Genomic DNA, 15,481 nt, shown 5'->3' with positions numbered 1-15,481 from the left:
GATCAGACCTTCCCCTCTTTCTCTCCTCAGAAGATTAATTAAAACCAAGTTGTAACTTGAGCTTTAAGCTGTTGCCTACCCCCCCCCCCCCCCCTGCTCAATTTTCCATCTGCAAATTTTCCATGATAATGTGACAGATCCAAAAATAGGACTAGTTTGCCAAGCAGAACTGTGGCTGGTTCCATAAACTGTTAAAACTAGTCTTGCAAGTTAGTCATTTAAGGTCATAACTTTTTTGAGCCAGATACATAAAATAGTACCCCTTGGTACTGTTTTCCCCTTAGCAGTTGGTAAGACAAGTTCTTTTGACACAGCTTTTTTTTGGATAAGCACTATGATATTGCATAGTATTTATTATGAAGTACATTTGAGCACCACTACAGCAACTACATTTTTACCTTGAATCATTCTGATGGTACACTGACTGTAATAAGGCGAATGGCTTCTGTTCCTTTTCCACGCTCCCCTCCAAACTTCTGCTTGTTAGCTTCACTTCTGAGATGCCTTCATCTGATTGGTGTCTGAAGGCAGCATAGATGTATCCTTCACTGCCTTTGATATCCCACAATACTGTCTGTTCAATTCCATGTGTTAAAAATAAAAATGGCATCTGAAAGTTGTGGTTGCTGGTCAGTTTGTGTCCAAATATAGGTTTTTGACCAACTTTTTCTGGTAAGAAATTTGTATTGTAGTAACTAAATAGTCGCTTTACCACCAACGCTCTGTCTGTTTTCATTCAATTTACACAAAAAATATAAATATAAAATAAAATCATGGACTTGATTTGAGAAAGCTAAAAGAAATAACCACATTTGTGTTGTTCGCTGTCAGAAATGCCACGATCGGAAATGAATACGCAAATGTAAAATATAAAAATACGCAAAAATACAGATAATTTTTTATTTTTTTGTGTGTGTGTACAATCTACAAAACGTTCAAGATGCAAAAAAAAAGTGTACAGCAAAGACATGGTGACACTAGAATATCAAGAGAGCAAAATATAAGTTGGTACGTGAACTCTGTAGTTAATTATATTATCCATGGTACCCACACAGTATTTTAGCCATTAAATCAAATTATACAACATAAAAAAGATTCAGAAAACTTCTTACTATGGATATCCTACAATATTCATGTATTTCTCAATATATTTATTTTTTGCATTCTTACACATGCACTTTATTATAATTTTACAGTAATAACAATAACTGTGCTAACTATATAAGTGAATTATGTAAATGTATTTATTATATTAATATTTGTATTTAATTCTATAGCTTACGTTACTCTGGTAATATATCGTAAGTGTAATTGTTCTTCAATGGACTCTTTTCACAAGACTGTGATGACGTGTTTTATAGTCATCATCATCGTAAATCCTCGAAAGGATTTAAAAAAAATGTTTGCACCTTTAATCAGATTCTTTCACTTTTGCATAAAATCACACACACACACACACCCACACACACACACACACACACACACACACACACACACAAAACAGTTACCGCTAATGCGAGGGTGTTTCAAATGCAGCGTCTACAGGAGGGTCTGTAAATTTGACATCGTTCTCTCTTCTGATTGCAGTTATCAGTCTCTTTAAAAAAAAATTCCCTTTTATTGAAAGTCATGAAAAAACTATCGTGGAGTTTTCATTTTGCTAATAAAGCTAATTGGAATGCAAAAAAAATATATATATATTTGTGGTACTCTCCCATTCACTGCTCTCCAAGTTAACCCAACTATGACGACTTCCGCTGCTGAAACCCGGAAAAGAGGGAAAGGTCCATGGGCTAAATGTAACTCCGCGGGCTTTAGGACCCGTGCTGCTCCAGTCCTCCATGGCTCTGTGTGTTTACAGTGAGAATTGTATGGCAGGAATTTTCTAACATCAAATATTTAAACATCATTCGCATCGACACAAAAGTCCCAATGGAGATAGAGATCCTGTGACACAGGTAAGCCATCAAGCGACTCAGTCGGCTTCTAACCATAGCTTCATCACGTACAGAATCAGAATCACACTCTGTGATATAATGACTGTAACGGCGGCGGTACTATGTCTCTCCCGTTTATTTGATTTTATCGACTCGAGTGTTTGCTTTAATGCAACTCTGTCGCTTCACAAACAAGCCTAACAATACTCATTCACATCGATGAACACCGGGCAGTTTCAAAAGAGTGTTAAAACTTTTGCAGGGTTTTTGGTGATCACTAAAAGTTTATAAAATATCCTTTGATTATATAACTAATAAAGTTAGTCTTATACATCTTTTTTTTTGTATGTATTCTCAGAAGTTAACTCAATGCATGTCGTCGACGCGTTCGGTCTATTAAAAACATAAACTATAATTGAATTGCAGTTAATCTAGTTCTGTCAGTCTGTTCGTGTCAAACTATGAAATAATAATGCACTTCTATTGCAATTCGGGTGATGTAAAATCCTTTTTCTTGAGGTCATGCTAGTTTTCCTTCTCGACTGTTTTTTAAATCAGTGGTTTCTCGGTGCAGCTGCCACGCAATGACACAAGGCCTTACGTTAATATTAAAAGAACTGGCTTTTAAACTTGTAACATAGTGACCTATTTTTTGCAGGTAATGCTGTTAAGTACATTAAATGTGTGGTGAATTGGCCAAATAAAAGCCACACTGTCATTTAAATATGTTTAAGCTTAACAATAAATTGTCACAAAGCTTTAGACAATGTTTAAAAAAGATCCCTCATTAATTATGATTTTACAGTACTTTGAAATGCTTACTACAAATTGTTTGTCAAATGGACACGCTGAGCGATAGGTAAAAGTAGATTTTATATTATCTGCTTTATTTACTACAATTTTCTATGATATATATGGGCTATATCATTTTTGCAACCTTGTAGTTTTTGTGTTGGAAGATTTTGTGACGTCTAAATACTGTTTAAAGCTCTTATTTTTCTAGCAATAAGCATGAAGTAAATAAATACTGTGAATATTTATGATAAATAAATGATTGTGTCCGCTTGAATGATTTAAACCCTTTGCTATTTATTTGTTAATAAATCCATTTATTGCAAACAAACAGTGATTTATTGCAAAAACAAAAACAATTGAATTTTTTTTTATTTGTGTGAAGAACATTTTCTTCAAGTGTCCCATAAACAATAACAAAAAAAAAAAAATCAAAGAAACTACAATGATTTTACTATTATATATAAAACACACATACAAGATACATAATTAGAAAGAGCTGCTCAAAACTGAAAACACCACTCAGCATTGCTGTTTCATTGTCTGAAATTGTTTCCATTGAAAATCCCGTAGATATGCTGCTCTGAAGTATCTAATGCAGCATCACAGTCTGTGACAATGGAAAACACATCAGGCAGGGGTACACTGGCAGATAATCTAATATTGACCATGTTTAATGTAACACACCCTGTGGATGCTTCGCTCGGTCACATGAATAGCTCGACAGCATGACTCACTTCCTCTTCTCCATCAAACTGAAGCTCTGGTGTCTAACACAGCCTCGACAAGTGCTGTGTTTCTGTGTGCAGTCAGTCTCATACTGCTGTGTTCAGCTGCAGGCCTGATCTATCTATCTATCTATCTATCTATCTATCTATCTATAGTTATGCTATCTATCTATTCCTTTAATGTGCAACCTGTTTGAAAACAGTCATTTTTTTTCCGGTAGTTGCACAGAAATGACACTTTGTAATAATTTGTATAATTTATCGCATATAATATTATTGAATAATTATCTAATAATATTATCTTACAATTTGTCTTTGTGTAAACATCCATTTTTATTATGTAAATTTTGTTATTTTTACATTACATGCTTTCTTTCGTTCGTTCTTTAATCTTGTTTCATAGATTTTTCTTTCATTGATATTTTCTATCTATTTTCATTGATTTTACTTGAGACTGTCATGTTTTAGAGTTAAGATATTTCAATGTTTTTTGAAAGAAGTGTCTAATGTTGACCAAGTAACATGATCCTTCAGAAATCAGTATAATATGATGATTTGCTGCCCAAGAAACATTTATTAATATTATCAATGTTGAAAAAAGTTGTGCTGCTTCATATTTTATCCATCCATCCATCCATCTGTCCATCCCTCCCTCCATCACTCATCCATCCGTCCATCCATCCCTCCATCCATCCTTCCATCCGTCCATCCCTCCATCTGTCCATGTCACCATCTGTCCACCCATCCATTCATCCATACGTCCATCCCTCCATCCATCTGTCCATCCCTCCATCTGTCCACCCATCCCTCCATCCATCTGTCCATCCCTCCATCTCTCCATGTCACCATCTGTCCACCCATCCATCCATCCATCCATCTGTCCATCCGTCTGTCCTTCCATCTGTCCATCCATCATCCATCCCTCCATCCATCTGTCCATCCCTCCATCTGTCCACCCATCCATTCATCCATCTGTCCATCCCTCCATCCATCTGTTCATCCCTCCATCCATCCATCCTTCCATCCATCTGTCCATCCCTCCATCCATCTGTCCTTCCCTCCATCTGTCCACCCATCTATTCATCCCTGCATCCATCTGTCCATTCCTCCATCTGTCCATGTCTTCATCTGTCCACCCATCCATCCCTCCCCCCACCCATCTGTCCATCCCATCATCCATCCATCTGTCCATCCCTCCATCTGTCCACCCATCCATTCATCCATGTCTCCATCCATCCATCCATCCCTCCATCCATCTGTCCATCCAATCATCTGTCCACCATCCATTCATCCATGTCTCCATCCATCCATCCATCCCTCCATCCATCTGTCCATCCAATCATCTGTCCACCATCCATTCATCCATCAGTCTGTCAATCATTCTTGAAACCTAAACTAAAAACTTTTTACAATCGTTTTTAAAACTATAGTAAACAGGTTTTGCTTTTGTTTGGTGGTGTGTGTTTCAGTTCTTTGGATGGAGTCCTCGCGGAGCACAGGGGGTCACTCCCGCGAGTACAAATTGGTGATGTTAGGAGAGGGGGGTGTGGGCAAAAGTGGTGAGTGACGTACTTTACTTTCTCTTTTTCTCTCTGTCTTTCTCTCTCTTTCTCTCTCTCTCTCTCTCTCTCTCTCGGATGTTAATGTTACTTTATTGGTTTTATTGTTTTCCATTCCCAAGTCTGCATCTGTCATTGTCAACAGAAGATTGAATGATTTAATTTGGATTGATCATCCAAGGTTTTAACATGGACATGGATTAATCATGTATTGGATGTTATATCATGCATTTACTGAATGCATAGAGTAAATTTATATTTTATGCAACTATAAGAGCAGTTCTCAGAAAGTATTAAAGAAGATATTTTTGTTGCCCAAATAAGTATAGTCAGTTGAAAAGTCTTTATTTCGATTGGTGACGTCACAACAAGGCAAATTTCAGAAATAATTACTATACATGATGTCCGTCTTTATAAACCGGTTGAAAATGACTCATGGTATCATGAGTCATACCAATATCATGGTAAAGAGTTTGATCATATTGTCCACCTCTAATCACCTGATTTGGCCTGCCATAACATATCGCATATAACATAAATATCTACATGTCTTATTTATCTTTTACTTTCATTAATGCTTGTTTTTGTTTTGTTGAAATGCCCTAGTAAAAAACCATCCACTTCAACCCCATTAACATATCACGTAAGACTTACTGATATAAAATTATAATTAATCTTTATTTGGAGTATTTCTTTATTGCACAGTGCATATTTCTTAAAATTATGTATAAAACGTTGTGGCGAGTGGGGCGGGGCCGAGAGGCGTGGGAACGAGGAGTGGGGCGCAGGTGCAGCTCATCTCCAATCACTACACCTGGCCTCACTCCTCGTTCCCACGCCTCTCGGCCCCGCCCACTCGCCACAAACGTGTTTTAATATCACTATTAATAAGGATTGTGTGATCTATCAGTCTTTAAATGCCAGATATTTAAAGTGTACCTGAAGTATACTTGCAGTAGTTCCACCTCAGCACAATCAGATATACTTCAGAATATCTTTAGTTAGCCTCAGCACTACTTCCACACAACTGAAGTGCATTAAGTACAAAATTAGTTGTTCCTATTTAGCTGACTTAAAGTATAACAGTTTAGTATACTAAAGTTACAATTGCAGGGTATTTTTATTAAGCACATAAATATGGAAATATAGCACAAAATAAATGCACAATTAAATAATAATTCACTAGGGTGTAGAGAATTACAAAATACATTTGATTAAAAAATGAACATAGCTTTAAATAAGCAGATTTTACTTTTGGCCCACAGTCCTCAATCAAGTGGGAATCTTTGTCCCTTCAGGTCCCTTGTCTTTGACATCATCTCCGCTCATAATAGAGTTTAGGACGGTGTGTGTGTTTTTGTAGTGCCATCAGTGTTTCCCATGAGCAAAGACGGCAGATTGGAAATCCTCCTGCAGGGATGCAGCTGTCATTGAGAATGCTAATGGATAACTCTCTCCAGATTGTGAACCCCTTTGGTCAGACTGACAGCAATGTCAAAAGCACTGCAAAACCACAGCTTTCACAACCTCTGATTGACTAATATTTATCCATGCATACTATGTTAATGACAGCATAACACGAGTCGTCATGTAGTATAATGAAAAAAGAAAAAGAAAATGCACGATCCATTTGCCCATGAAAATGTGATGGTTATATATATACCTTAATTTAAAGCAATTTGAAATAATGGCACCATGCAAAATGTCCTTAAAGGGATAGTTCACACGGTTTTCTTTCATCATAGCCCATTATTGTGGTCAGACCGAGGGCTGGTTTCTCAGCCTTAGACGTACAGTCACAGGCTGACAATAAAAGTGTGGGTGTTGGCTCGGTGCTCACTGCAGAAGGCTCTTTAAGGTGACTGATACTCTCTCTTTATATGGCTGTCTCCATGAGAACAGAGCACAGAGCACATGCACGCCGACTGCAGGGTGTGTTTACTCCACATGAGGGAGAAGGAAGGGGGAGATGCTTGCACTCTTCTCATTGAATTTCATGGTGCCACAATTATGTAAGAACTCTTATTCTCTTTGTCTCGTAGCCATCATCATGCAGTTTATAAGTCACAGATTTCCAGAGGATCATGACCCCACTATCGGTAAGGAGATTATTAACTCATCAGTCTAGTCTTTTACATTTTAGATTGATATTGCGTTACATTTTTGTGATTTTGTGTCACAAGTATAGATGACCAAAGAGTTTGGGTGAATTCAGGATGACTTTCAAAATGTGGCCCAGTTAATCTTAGTCTAATTCTTTTTCCTATCCAAGATTTAAAAGAATAGTTCATCCAAAAATGAAAACTATTGAAATTTAGTCACCCCTTATGCCATCTAAGATGTAGATGAGTTTATTTCTTCAGCTGAACAGATTTGTTGAAATGTTGAAATGTTCATCACTTGCTCACCAGTGGATGCTCTGCAGTGAATGGGTGCCGTCAGAGTCCAAACAGCTGATAAAAACATCACAATAATCCACACCACTCCAGTCCATCAGTTAATGTCTTGTGAAGTGAAAAGCATCATTCTGTAAGACACACATCCATTTTTATGATGTTTTTACTGTTTTATCTGGCTTAAAGTCCTCTTTTTGTTCATCATCTTGTCTAAATCGGGAGAAATAAGTACAGATCAAGCACTGATAAAAGATGAAAACAATACAAAACTGTTCTAAACAAATATATCAGTGGATTTTAATTGTGACCGTATAACAGGACTTTTTATTTTTCACTGGAAAAAGCATTATTATGGATTATGAACTCATATTTTGGCCAGAACCAATGGTTTAACATTTAAACGTCTTAATGATGGATTTGTTTCTTACAAACGTGCAGCTTTTCTTTTCACAAGACATTAACTGATGAACTGGAGTGCTGTGGATTATTGTGACGTTTTTATCAGCTGTTTGGACTCTCATTCTGACGGCACCCATTCACTGCAGAGCATCCACTGGTGAACAAGTGATGGAATGATACATTTTTTCCAAATCTGTTCAGATGAAGAAACAAACTCCTCTAAATCTTGGATGAGGGTGAGGACATTTACAGCTAATTTTAATGTGCAACCTGTTTGGAAACAGTCATTTTTTTCAGTAGTTGCACAGAAATGACACTTCAAGTTACAATTGTAGAATTTATCTCATATAATAATATTATTTAATAATGATCTAATAATATTATCTTACAATTTGTCTTTATGTAAATATCTATTTTTTACATGCCATGCTCTCTGTCTGTCTTTCTTTAACCCGTTTTCGTTGATTTTTCTTGAGACTCTCAGGTGTTTCGAGTCTTCAGTGTCACATGATCTTCAGAAATTATTTTAATATGCTGATTTGCTGCTCAAGAAACATTTACTAATGTCCTCAATGTTGAAAAAAGATGCGCAGCTTAATATTTGGAATTTTCTTTTCAGGATTCTTTAATGAATAGAAAGATCAGCATTTATTTGAAATAAAATTCATAAGAATATAAATGTCTTCACTTTTACTTTTGATTGATTTGTTTCCTTAAAAAGCCTTTGAATACTAGTGCATCTTCAGTGTCTTTACTTTTCTGCTCTTAGAGGATGCCTATAAAACACAGATCCGCATTGACGATGAGCCAGCGAACCTGGACATCTTGGACACAGCAGGACAGGTAGGCAGATTAGCGAAGGACACATGGAAAACACAACAAGGGTCAGACAAACAGTGAAGTGCAAAAATCTGTCCGTGGTAAACTTAACACTTTATTCTGCAGACTATAATAAGGTCCTTCTTCTTCAGCCGAATGTGTCTCACTTCCCTTTTCCTGTCTCTGTCTTTGCGGTTGTCACTTCACAAGACACGCAACAGGCACAATGTTTCTCTCTCTTAATCAGCAGCTTTTCCGTCACTGGATCACTCTGCAGTGTTATAAAATGCATTAGTCATCTCATCACGAGTTTACTGAAAATGTGCCTACAGTATAATAATGTAGTGTTTAAGGTTCATTTGGGAGCATTGCTGAACCATTCAAAGAGCGTTTCATAATTCATCTGTGGTATAATTTTGATTACGACATAAAAAAAAAAATTGACCAATCTAAACTGACCTCTTGTTTTTTTAGAACAAACAAAAACCTTGTTTACAGGAATGCATTGTGGTACCAGAAATATAGCCACAAGACCTATATGTGAGATTGTATTTGAACAAGAGACTAATGTGGTGAGATCACTTATTAAAGGGATAGTTCACCGAAAATGAAAGTATGATGTTTATCTGCTTACACTTTGTTTCTTCAGTGGAACACAAATCAAGATTTTTTAGCTCAAAGCTTTGCGGTTTATCAGTTTTATAATGTAAGTGGATAGGAATAATGGCTAAAACATACAATAAATAAAATAAAAACATACACAAACAAAACCATATTAAACACTGTGGCTCGTGACGATACACTGATCTGTAAATATTCAATAATAAATTGATCTGCAATCCAGTGACAGGGACATATGTTTTGAAGGACAAGACAATAACCTATAAATCTTATTAACGAAGACTCGTCATAAATTTTTGTCATATTTTTTTATCATTATATATTAGTTTAAGCTTGTCATTTTAGATGACCTTTCGGATGTATTTATCCCTCATCCGTCCCTCCCGAACCTATAACAAAAGTGTCCCTCGTGGGTTACTACCAAAAGGCTAATAATGACACTAATAAATTTTTTTTTTTTTTTTGTACAGAAATCTTATGTTGATCCATTGTTATATATAATTTTTTTTTTTTTTTCTAAATATTTATGTAGGTTTTTATATTATTCTATTTATGTTATACTATTTGGGTGATTTTTATTATATTTACCTTTTATTCTTATTATATATATATATATATATATATATATATATATATATAAGCAAATGAGCAGTTTTTGTAAATTATTTCACAAAAAAAAAAAAAAAAATTCTGTTATTTTCATAAAAAACCAACAGATGGCAGTGGAACTGAGTCACTGAGTGTCTCTAATGCCATCTGGTGGGAAAAAAATGACATAAAATTGTATTTTATGATTACAGCCACTAGAGGAGCCTATAGAGCCCTATGGAGACTTTTAACTGAGCAGAGCAAGTGAAACATGAGAAATTAGATCATTTTGAGGATTCAGTTTGGTTGTTTATGGATTCAAATATATATTGAAACATTACAAAATCCATATTTTGTAAAAAAAATAGAAAAATAACTGAATTATAACCTAAACATATGTATTTTCATACAATTTCATCAATATGAAAGAAAGAAATAATATATTTTTTTAAAATATAGGTATGTTCTCCCCCACATCACTCAAATTTAACTGTTAAGTCAGAAAAGAAGAAAAATGACATATCCCAGAACAAACTAAAAACATATTATAATGTGTTCTACATATTAGCTTTTTCAGCATTGGGGATATTCTCTAGTCTCAGCCCTTCGTTGGGTGTAAATTTCTACTGGATTGTCTTAGATTTCATGTGTGTGTGTGTGTGTATGTATATATATATATAAATATATATATATATATATATATATATATATATATATATATATATATATATATATATATATATATATATATATATATATCAGTTTTCTCGTAAATTCCATTCATTCCTATGACCTGCGAGGGACACTTTTGTTACTTTTTTTACTTTTTTACTCCTCGAATCCACTTTTGTGTGTTCCCAGTGCAAGTGTGACAAAAGTAAAGAAATCTTGGACTGGTATGATTTTTAGAATTTTTTGGAAAATCATTTTCGGGTCAAAATGACCCCGAGGGACGGATTTAAATTTTTTATATTTTCATTAAAACTTCTTGGATACAAAGACAGGCACCCTGCAGTTCTGTCCAAATTAAAGATACATTGTGTTTTAATACTACTACTACTACTACTACTACTACTACTACTACTACTACTACTACTACTAATAATAATAATAAAATAAAATATAAGAATGATTTAGTAAAAAAATGTGAATGATTAGTAATTGTTTGATTAGCTAAGCCCTCCATAAAACACTTTTTTATTTAATATATTTAATAGTTTACACTCTGCATAAACATTTGCAATTAGTTTGTGAAAGGTAACATTAACTCCACACTTACGTTTCTTTTCAGGAGCACTAGTGCTCTTACTTAAAAACATTAGAAACACCGTCCAAAATGTAGGAGGGCCTTCTGATCAATGACAGAAATGAACCTTAGGCGATATTTGACTCCTTAAAGTGATTTGCATTTTCTTTAAAAAGTGTATATAAAAAAAAATATATATATATCAACTTTTGTCACTAAATTTTTAATTCATCTTTGCACTACAGAGGTGGCAAAGAAGAACACAAATGTGGCAAAAAGCAATATTTATAGAGTGTTTAACAAGTGATGGCATGAATGCATTTAAATTCAATATTCATATATTTTTTATTATTATCAATTATGCTGCATTTATGTGGAGAACTGGGATCGCTTTTGTATAGGGTGACCATATGAGCCATTTTCCCAGGACGCGTCCTTGCCAGGATTTTTATATTGTTTAAAATATCCAGATGTTTGGCTGTAGGAGCTATAGAGAGCAGAGCAGACGGCTCCTTATGCATTATAATCACTCTATTGGTACTTTGGTGTCATACAATGATCGGTGCACAGCGACGCTTCAAGATGAATGAACGAACAAACACCTAACATGTACGTGTATATGCATCGCTTTGATTGTTTTCTGTAGATCTCACCTTCTCACACGCCACGATTGGTCGATTAAGCGTCCTGGGAAAATGGCTCATATGGTCGCCCTACTTTTGTAGGCTATGTGAGTGGATAAAATATTGAAATCAATTTAATTGCCAAAAAAACCCCTAAGCAGTTGGAAGTGGAAGGCTTTAAGCAACTCATGAGTTTGTGCATCAGACGAATCCAAGCCATTCATTCACACAGAGACACACACAACATGCAGACTTATTAGAGATATGCACTGACTGGCTGTTTTTTCACTAAATCTGATAAATCCTGTAAGAACTGTAGTGAGTTAGTAAAGACGATCTGTTTGTGTGACCCCAGGCGGAGTTCACAGCCATGCGTGATCAGTACATGCGAGCGGGTGAAGGCTTCATCATCTCATACTCCATCACGGACCGCCGCAGTTTCCAGGAGGCTCGCCACTTCAAGCAGCTGATCTACCGCGTGCGGCGCACCGTCGACACCCCCGTCGTGCTGGTGGGGAACAAGTCTGACCTGGTCCATCTCAGACAGGTGGGACGCTTCACCTCAGAAATATTAACAATGTTTTGCATTATATTGCATAACCTTATTGAACCAAGATGCATCCCATTCAAAGTACTACAGTCTATAATGTGACATTTAAGCAGTTATATACCACCGTGATGATATATTTTTATAGGCCAACCTTTAGTATCAGCCTGATTCCCTTAAACTGGATTTGTGATTACTGTGGAAAATAAGCTCTGTGACCCACAAATGTTTGAAGCCTATTTTAAAGTCTAAACACAGTAAAAAGCTAAATGCAGGCTGTAAATGAACTACATCAAGAAACTCTACGCTCTCCTCTAGCTTTATTCTAAAACCTTTTCCCTGAAGGTTTGAGTTAGAATAGTTAGCAATAGCGGGATTATAAACACAATGAGGCTGTGAAAGTGACCACATTTAGGCGCTTGATATGTGAAAGCTTTACTTCACTGATGTATTTTATGTTGTGGATTGAAACATACATTTTACATTTCATGAAAGTCATTTTTCAAAGTCATTGCTCCTAAGGTCTTTTTTTCGATTTAAAGCTCCAATCATTTCCCTTCTCTCTTTCACATGCCTTCGGCTCATGCAAAGCTCCTCAATCTTAAATCCTCATCTCTGTCATGGAGATCTGTAACTTCTTCAGAGTCGCCGTAGGTGATCTTGCAAAGGTTATCATTGGCTGTACACATGATTTTGAAGGATGCCTCCCAATTCGTTCACATTCAGAGTTGTGCTACATTTCTTTAGCCACAGGGTGTGTGCATTGGGAGATATAAAGTGTCTTGAAAATATTTTTCATGTACCTTGTTCTAGATCGCGGTTATGGAAATTAACATTAACGCAGATTGCATTAAAATTTGTTTTGGTTGTTAGTTAACTCATAATAATTAATGTTAATGAATTAAACCTGACTGGAGTGTGTTACCGTGATGCCGTTTTATTTAGGTCCATCAAAAGGCTATAATTATTGTTATAATTTTACATATATTTCTTAATTATATATATTTTGCTATAATTATTATGAATTAAATATGCATATGTAATATATTTAATATATAATGATAACCTATAAAAATATATATAAATTGAGAATTTCATTCTGTTTAAGAAATGTATTCAGCAACGATGCATTCATTTGGTCAAAAGTTGTATTTTCTGGACTATAAGTCACACTATTTTTCATAGTTTGGCTGGTCCTGCGACTTATAGTCAGGTGCGACTCATTTATAAAAAATAAATTTAACATGAACCTAGAGAAATGAACCGAGAGAAATGAACCAAGAGAAAACATTACCGTCTCCAGCCGCCAGAGGGCGCTCTATGCTGCTCAGTCCTCCTGTAGTCTACACTGAAGACATAGAGCGCCCTCTCGTGGCTGGAGACGGTGATGTTTTCTCTTGGTTCTTTGTTCTAAATAAATGTGACTTATAGTCCATCGCGATTTATATGTTATATATGTTATATGTTATTGATTAATAATCCACTATTTGTTCATGTCTGATCATGATCTAATGTTGGAGGCTCGCTAGGCACAAGCTAACTGAAGGCGTTTGGACTGAAGGGCTGTTTGTTTTGTCTTCACACGTCCAGGTGTCTGTAGAGGAGGGCAAACAGCTGGCGAGGGAGTTCCAGTGCCCCTTCTTCGAGACCTCGGCGGCGTTCCGCTATTACATCGACGAGGTGTTCGCTGCACTGGTGCGTCAGATCCGCCAGCGCGAGGCCGAGGTGCTGCGAGGCAGCGAGAGGAAGACCAGACGCAGCCATTCCTTCTGGAGACGCCTCAAAGCCCCCTTCCAGAAGAAACAGCAGTCCGAGCACTGAGAGAGGGGCATGATGGGACACCACGCAGCTCTGTTAGGCCCATCTCCCTCAGATGGTGTGAGAACTGCATTTATTGTTTCTGTCTGATCATCTCCCAGTCATTTGAGTTCGACTAAGCCCTCACTGTGCAGGACACGCTCGCTGTCGTCATTTGGGACGTGGGCTGATTTTCTGATGTTAGGGATTAGGAAAGAACTATTAAACTTGACAGTAGTTCTTGTTTCATTTTTGGACCGCGTTGTACTCTGTGAATGTCGTGTTTTAAAGGAGGGGAATGTAAGAAGGATTGGCTACATGTGTTTTTTGTGAAAAGGTCACGTCAGACTCTGGTTTAGAGATTTGTTGTTGAAAAAAAAAAATGAAGGTTGAATGAGTTTAAGAGAGCAGACAGCATGAGAAGGAAAAGAAAGAAACGGGTCACAGGGTGGGGAAGAGGGCAAGGGTTTACGGTAGAAATATCGATCTGCTGGTATAATGAGTACTGTAAACCAATTTGTTAGACGGGTTTCAAAAACCCTTGATGTAGATGTTTTAGCCTCTTCTCAAAAACTGAGTGAATAACATGTCCAGGTGATATTTCACCCCTCTTTTCATTAAAAATAAATAATAAGAAAATGTTTTCATTATAACTGGAAGCACATTTCACCCTCAGATTCTCTTAAACATAATGGAATGTTTTACTTTTGAGTTTTCGTCATTCACACATTTTCATTAGATTATCGTAACTGTAATACAGTAATATTTTTACTATTTAACTAACATATATTTTTCATTAAACAGTAATGGGATTTTTTTTTATGGTAATGCAGATTTAACAGTGGGGTTGCTCTATTGTCATGAAAATGATGCAAAAAGAAAATGCTCCTAAAAATGTGCTGTTCTTAAATCAAAATAGGATTTATTATATTTTGACCTGAAATATGACTTGGGAAAGTGACATTAGGTGAACTAGGATGTGTTTAAAGTACACTGAGCTGTATGAACTAGTTAAAATACACTGTATGAATGATTTTTATTTTTTTAAATCTTGCTGAGAAATATTCAGATCCACCTTTAAGCACATTAACAGACTGACCAACTTGATTATGATGAGAAAGAAAAATAGTTTCCTTTTTTTAAACAGGGTGATTTCTGTTCTAGTGCTTTCTGAAGTCAGTGTGTAGGAAGTGAAGACCTTAATCTGTCTAATGATGTGGATTTCCTCTCTTACACATGCTGTGCACTCGCTATGAATCAACTTTGAATAGTATGTCTGTTCAGTTTGGCCTTCCATGCAACATCATGGCATAGTTTTTCTTGTGATTATTAGATTTTTTTTATTTTTAAGCAGAATGGGTTTACTATATTTTCCTTTATTTATTTTCATCACAGATTCTCAAATAAAACCCACTTTACCGATCTATAA

At 35.9% G+C, this 15,481-nt stretch overlaps 1 protein-coding gene across 2 annotated transcripts; it reads left to right on the top strand.

Annotated features, from left to right (window-relative positions):
• The first annotated feature begins 1,773 nt into the window (after positions 1 to 1,773).
• On the top strand, positions 1,774 to 15,481 carry rit1 (Ras-like without CAAX 1). Of its 2 annotated transcripts, none has more exons than XM_026240922.1 (6): positions 1,774 to 1,958; positions 4,927 to 5,016; positions 7,059 to 7,115; positions 8,581 to 8,654; positions 12,064 to 12,255; positions 13,846 to 15,481. In XM_026240922.1, exons 2-6 carry the CDS (start codon positions 4,935 to 4,937, stop codon positions 14,074 to 14,076), a joined length of 636 nt encoding a protein of 211 aa, XP_026096707.1. In that variant the 5' UTR covers positions 1,774 to 1,958; positions 4,927 to 4,934; the 3' UTR covers positions 14,077 to 15,481. The 2 variants fall into 2 exon arrangements, with proteins under 2 accessions (XP_026096707.1, XP_026096708.1); XM_026240923.1 differs by having other exon boundaries at positions 1,774 to 1,960; positions 4,914 to 5,016.

The sequence above is a fragment of the Carassius auratus genome, linkage group LG44F, assembly GCF_003368295.1.
Source record: "Carassius auratus strain Wakin linkage group LG44F, ASM336829v1, whole genome shotgun sequence".
NCBI classification, from domain to species: Eukaryota; Metazoa; Chordata; class Actinopteri; order Cypriniformes; family Cyprinidae; genus Carassius; species Carassius auratus.
Note: the sequence above shows the minus strand (reverse complement) of the source record. Positions and strands in the feature narration are given on the sequence as shown.

What these genes read in the sequence shown, in the direction of transcription:
- rit1 (XM_026240922.1), top strand. Translation starts at nt 4,935, where the DNA reads ATGGAGTCCTCGCGGAGCACAGGGGGTCACTCCCGCGAGTACAAATTG. An exon ending in GGGGGGTGTGGGCAAAAGTG is followed by an intron (nt 5,017 to 7,058) that starts GTGAGTGACGTA and finishes TTTGTCTCGTAG; the next exon opens with CCATCATCATGCAGTTTATA. An exon ending in GGATCATGACCCCACTATCG is followed by an intron (nt 7,116 to 8,580) that starts GTAAGGAGATTA and finishes TTCTGCTCTTAG; the next exon opens with AGGATGCCTATAAAACACAG.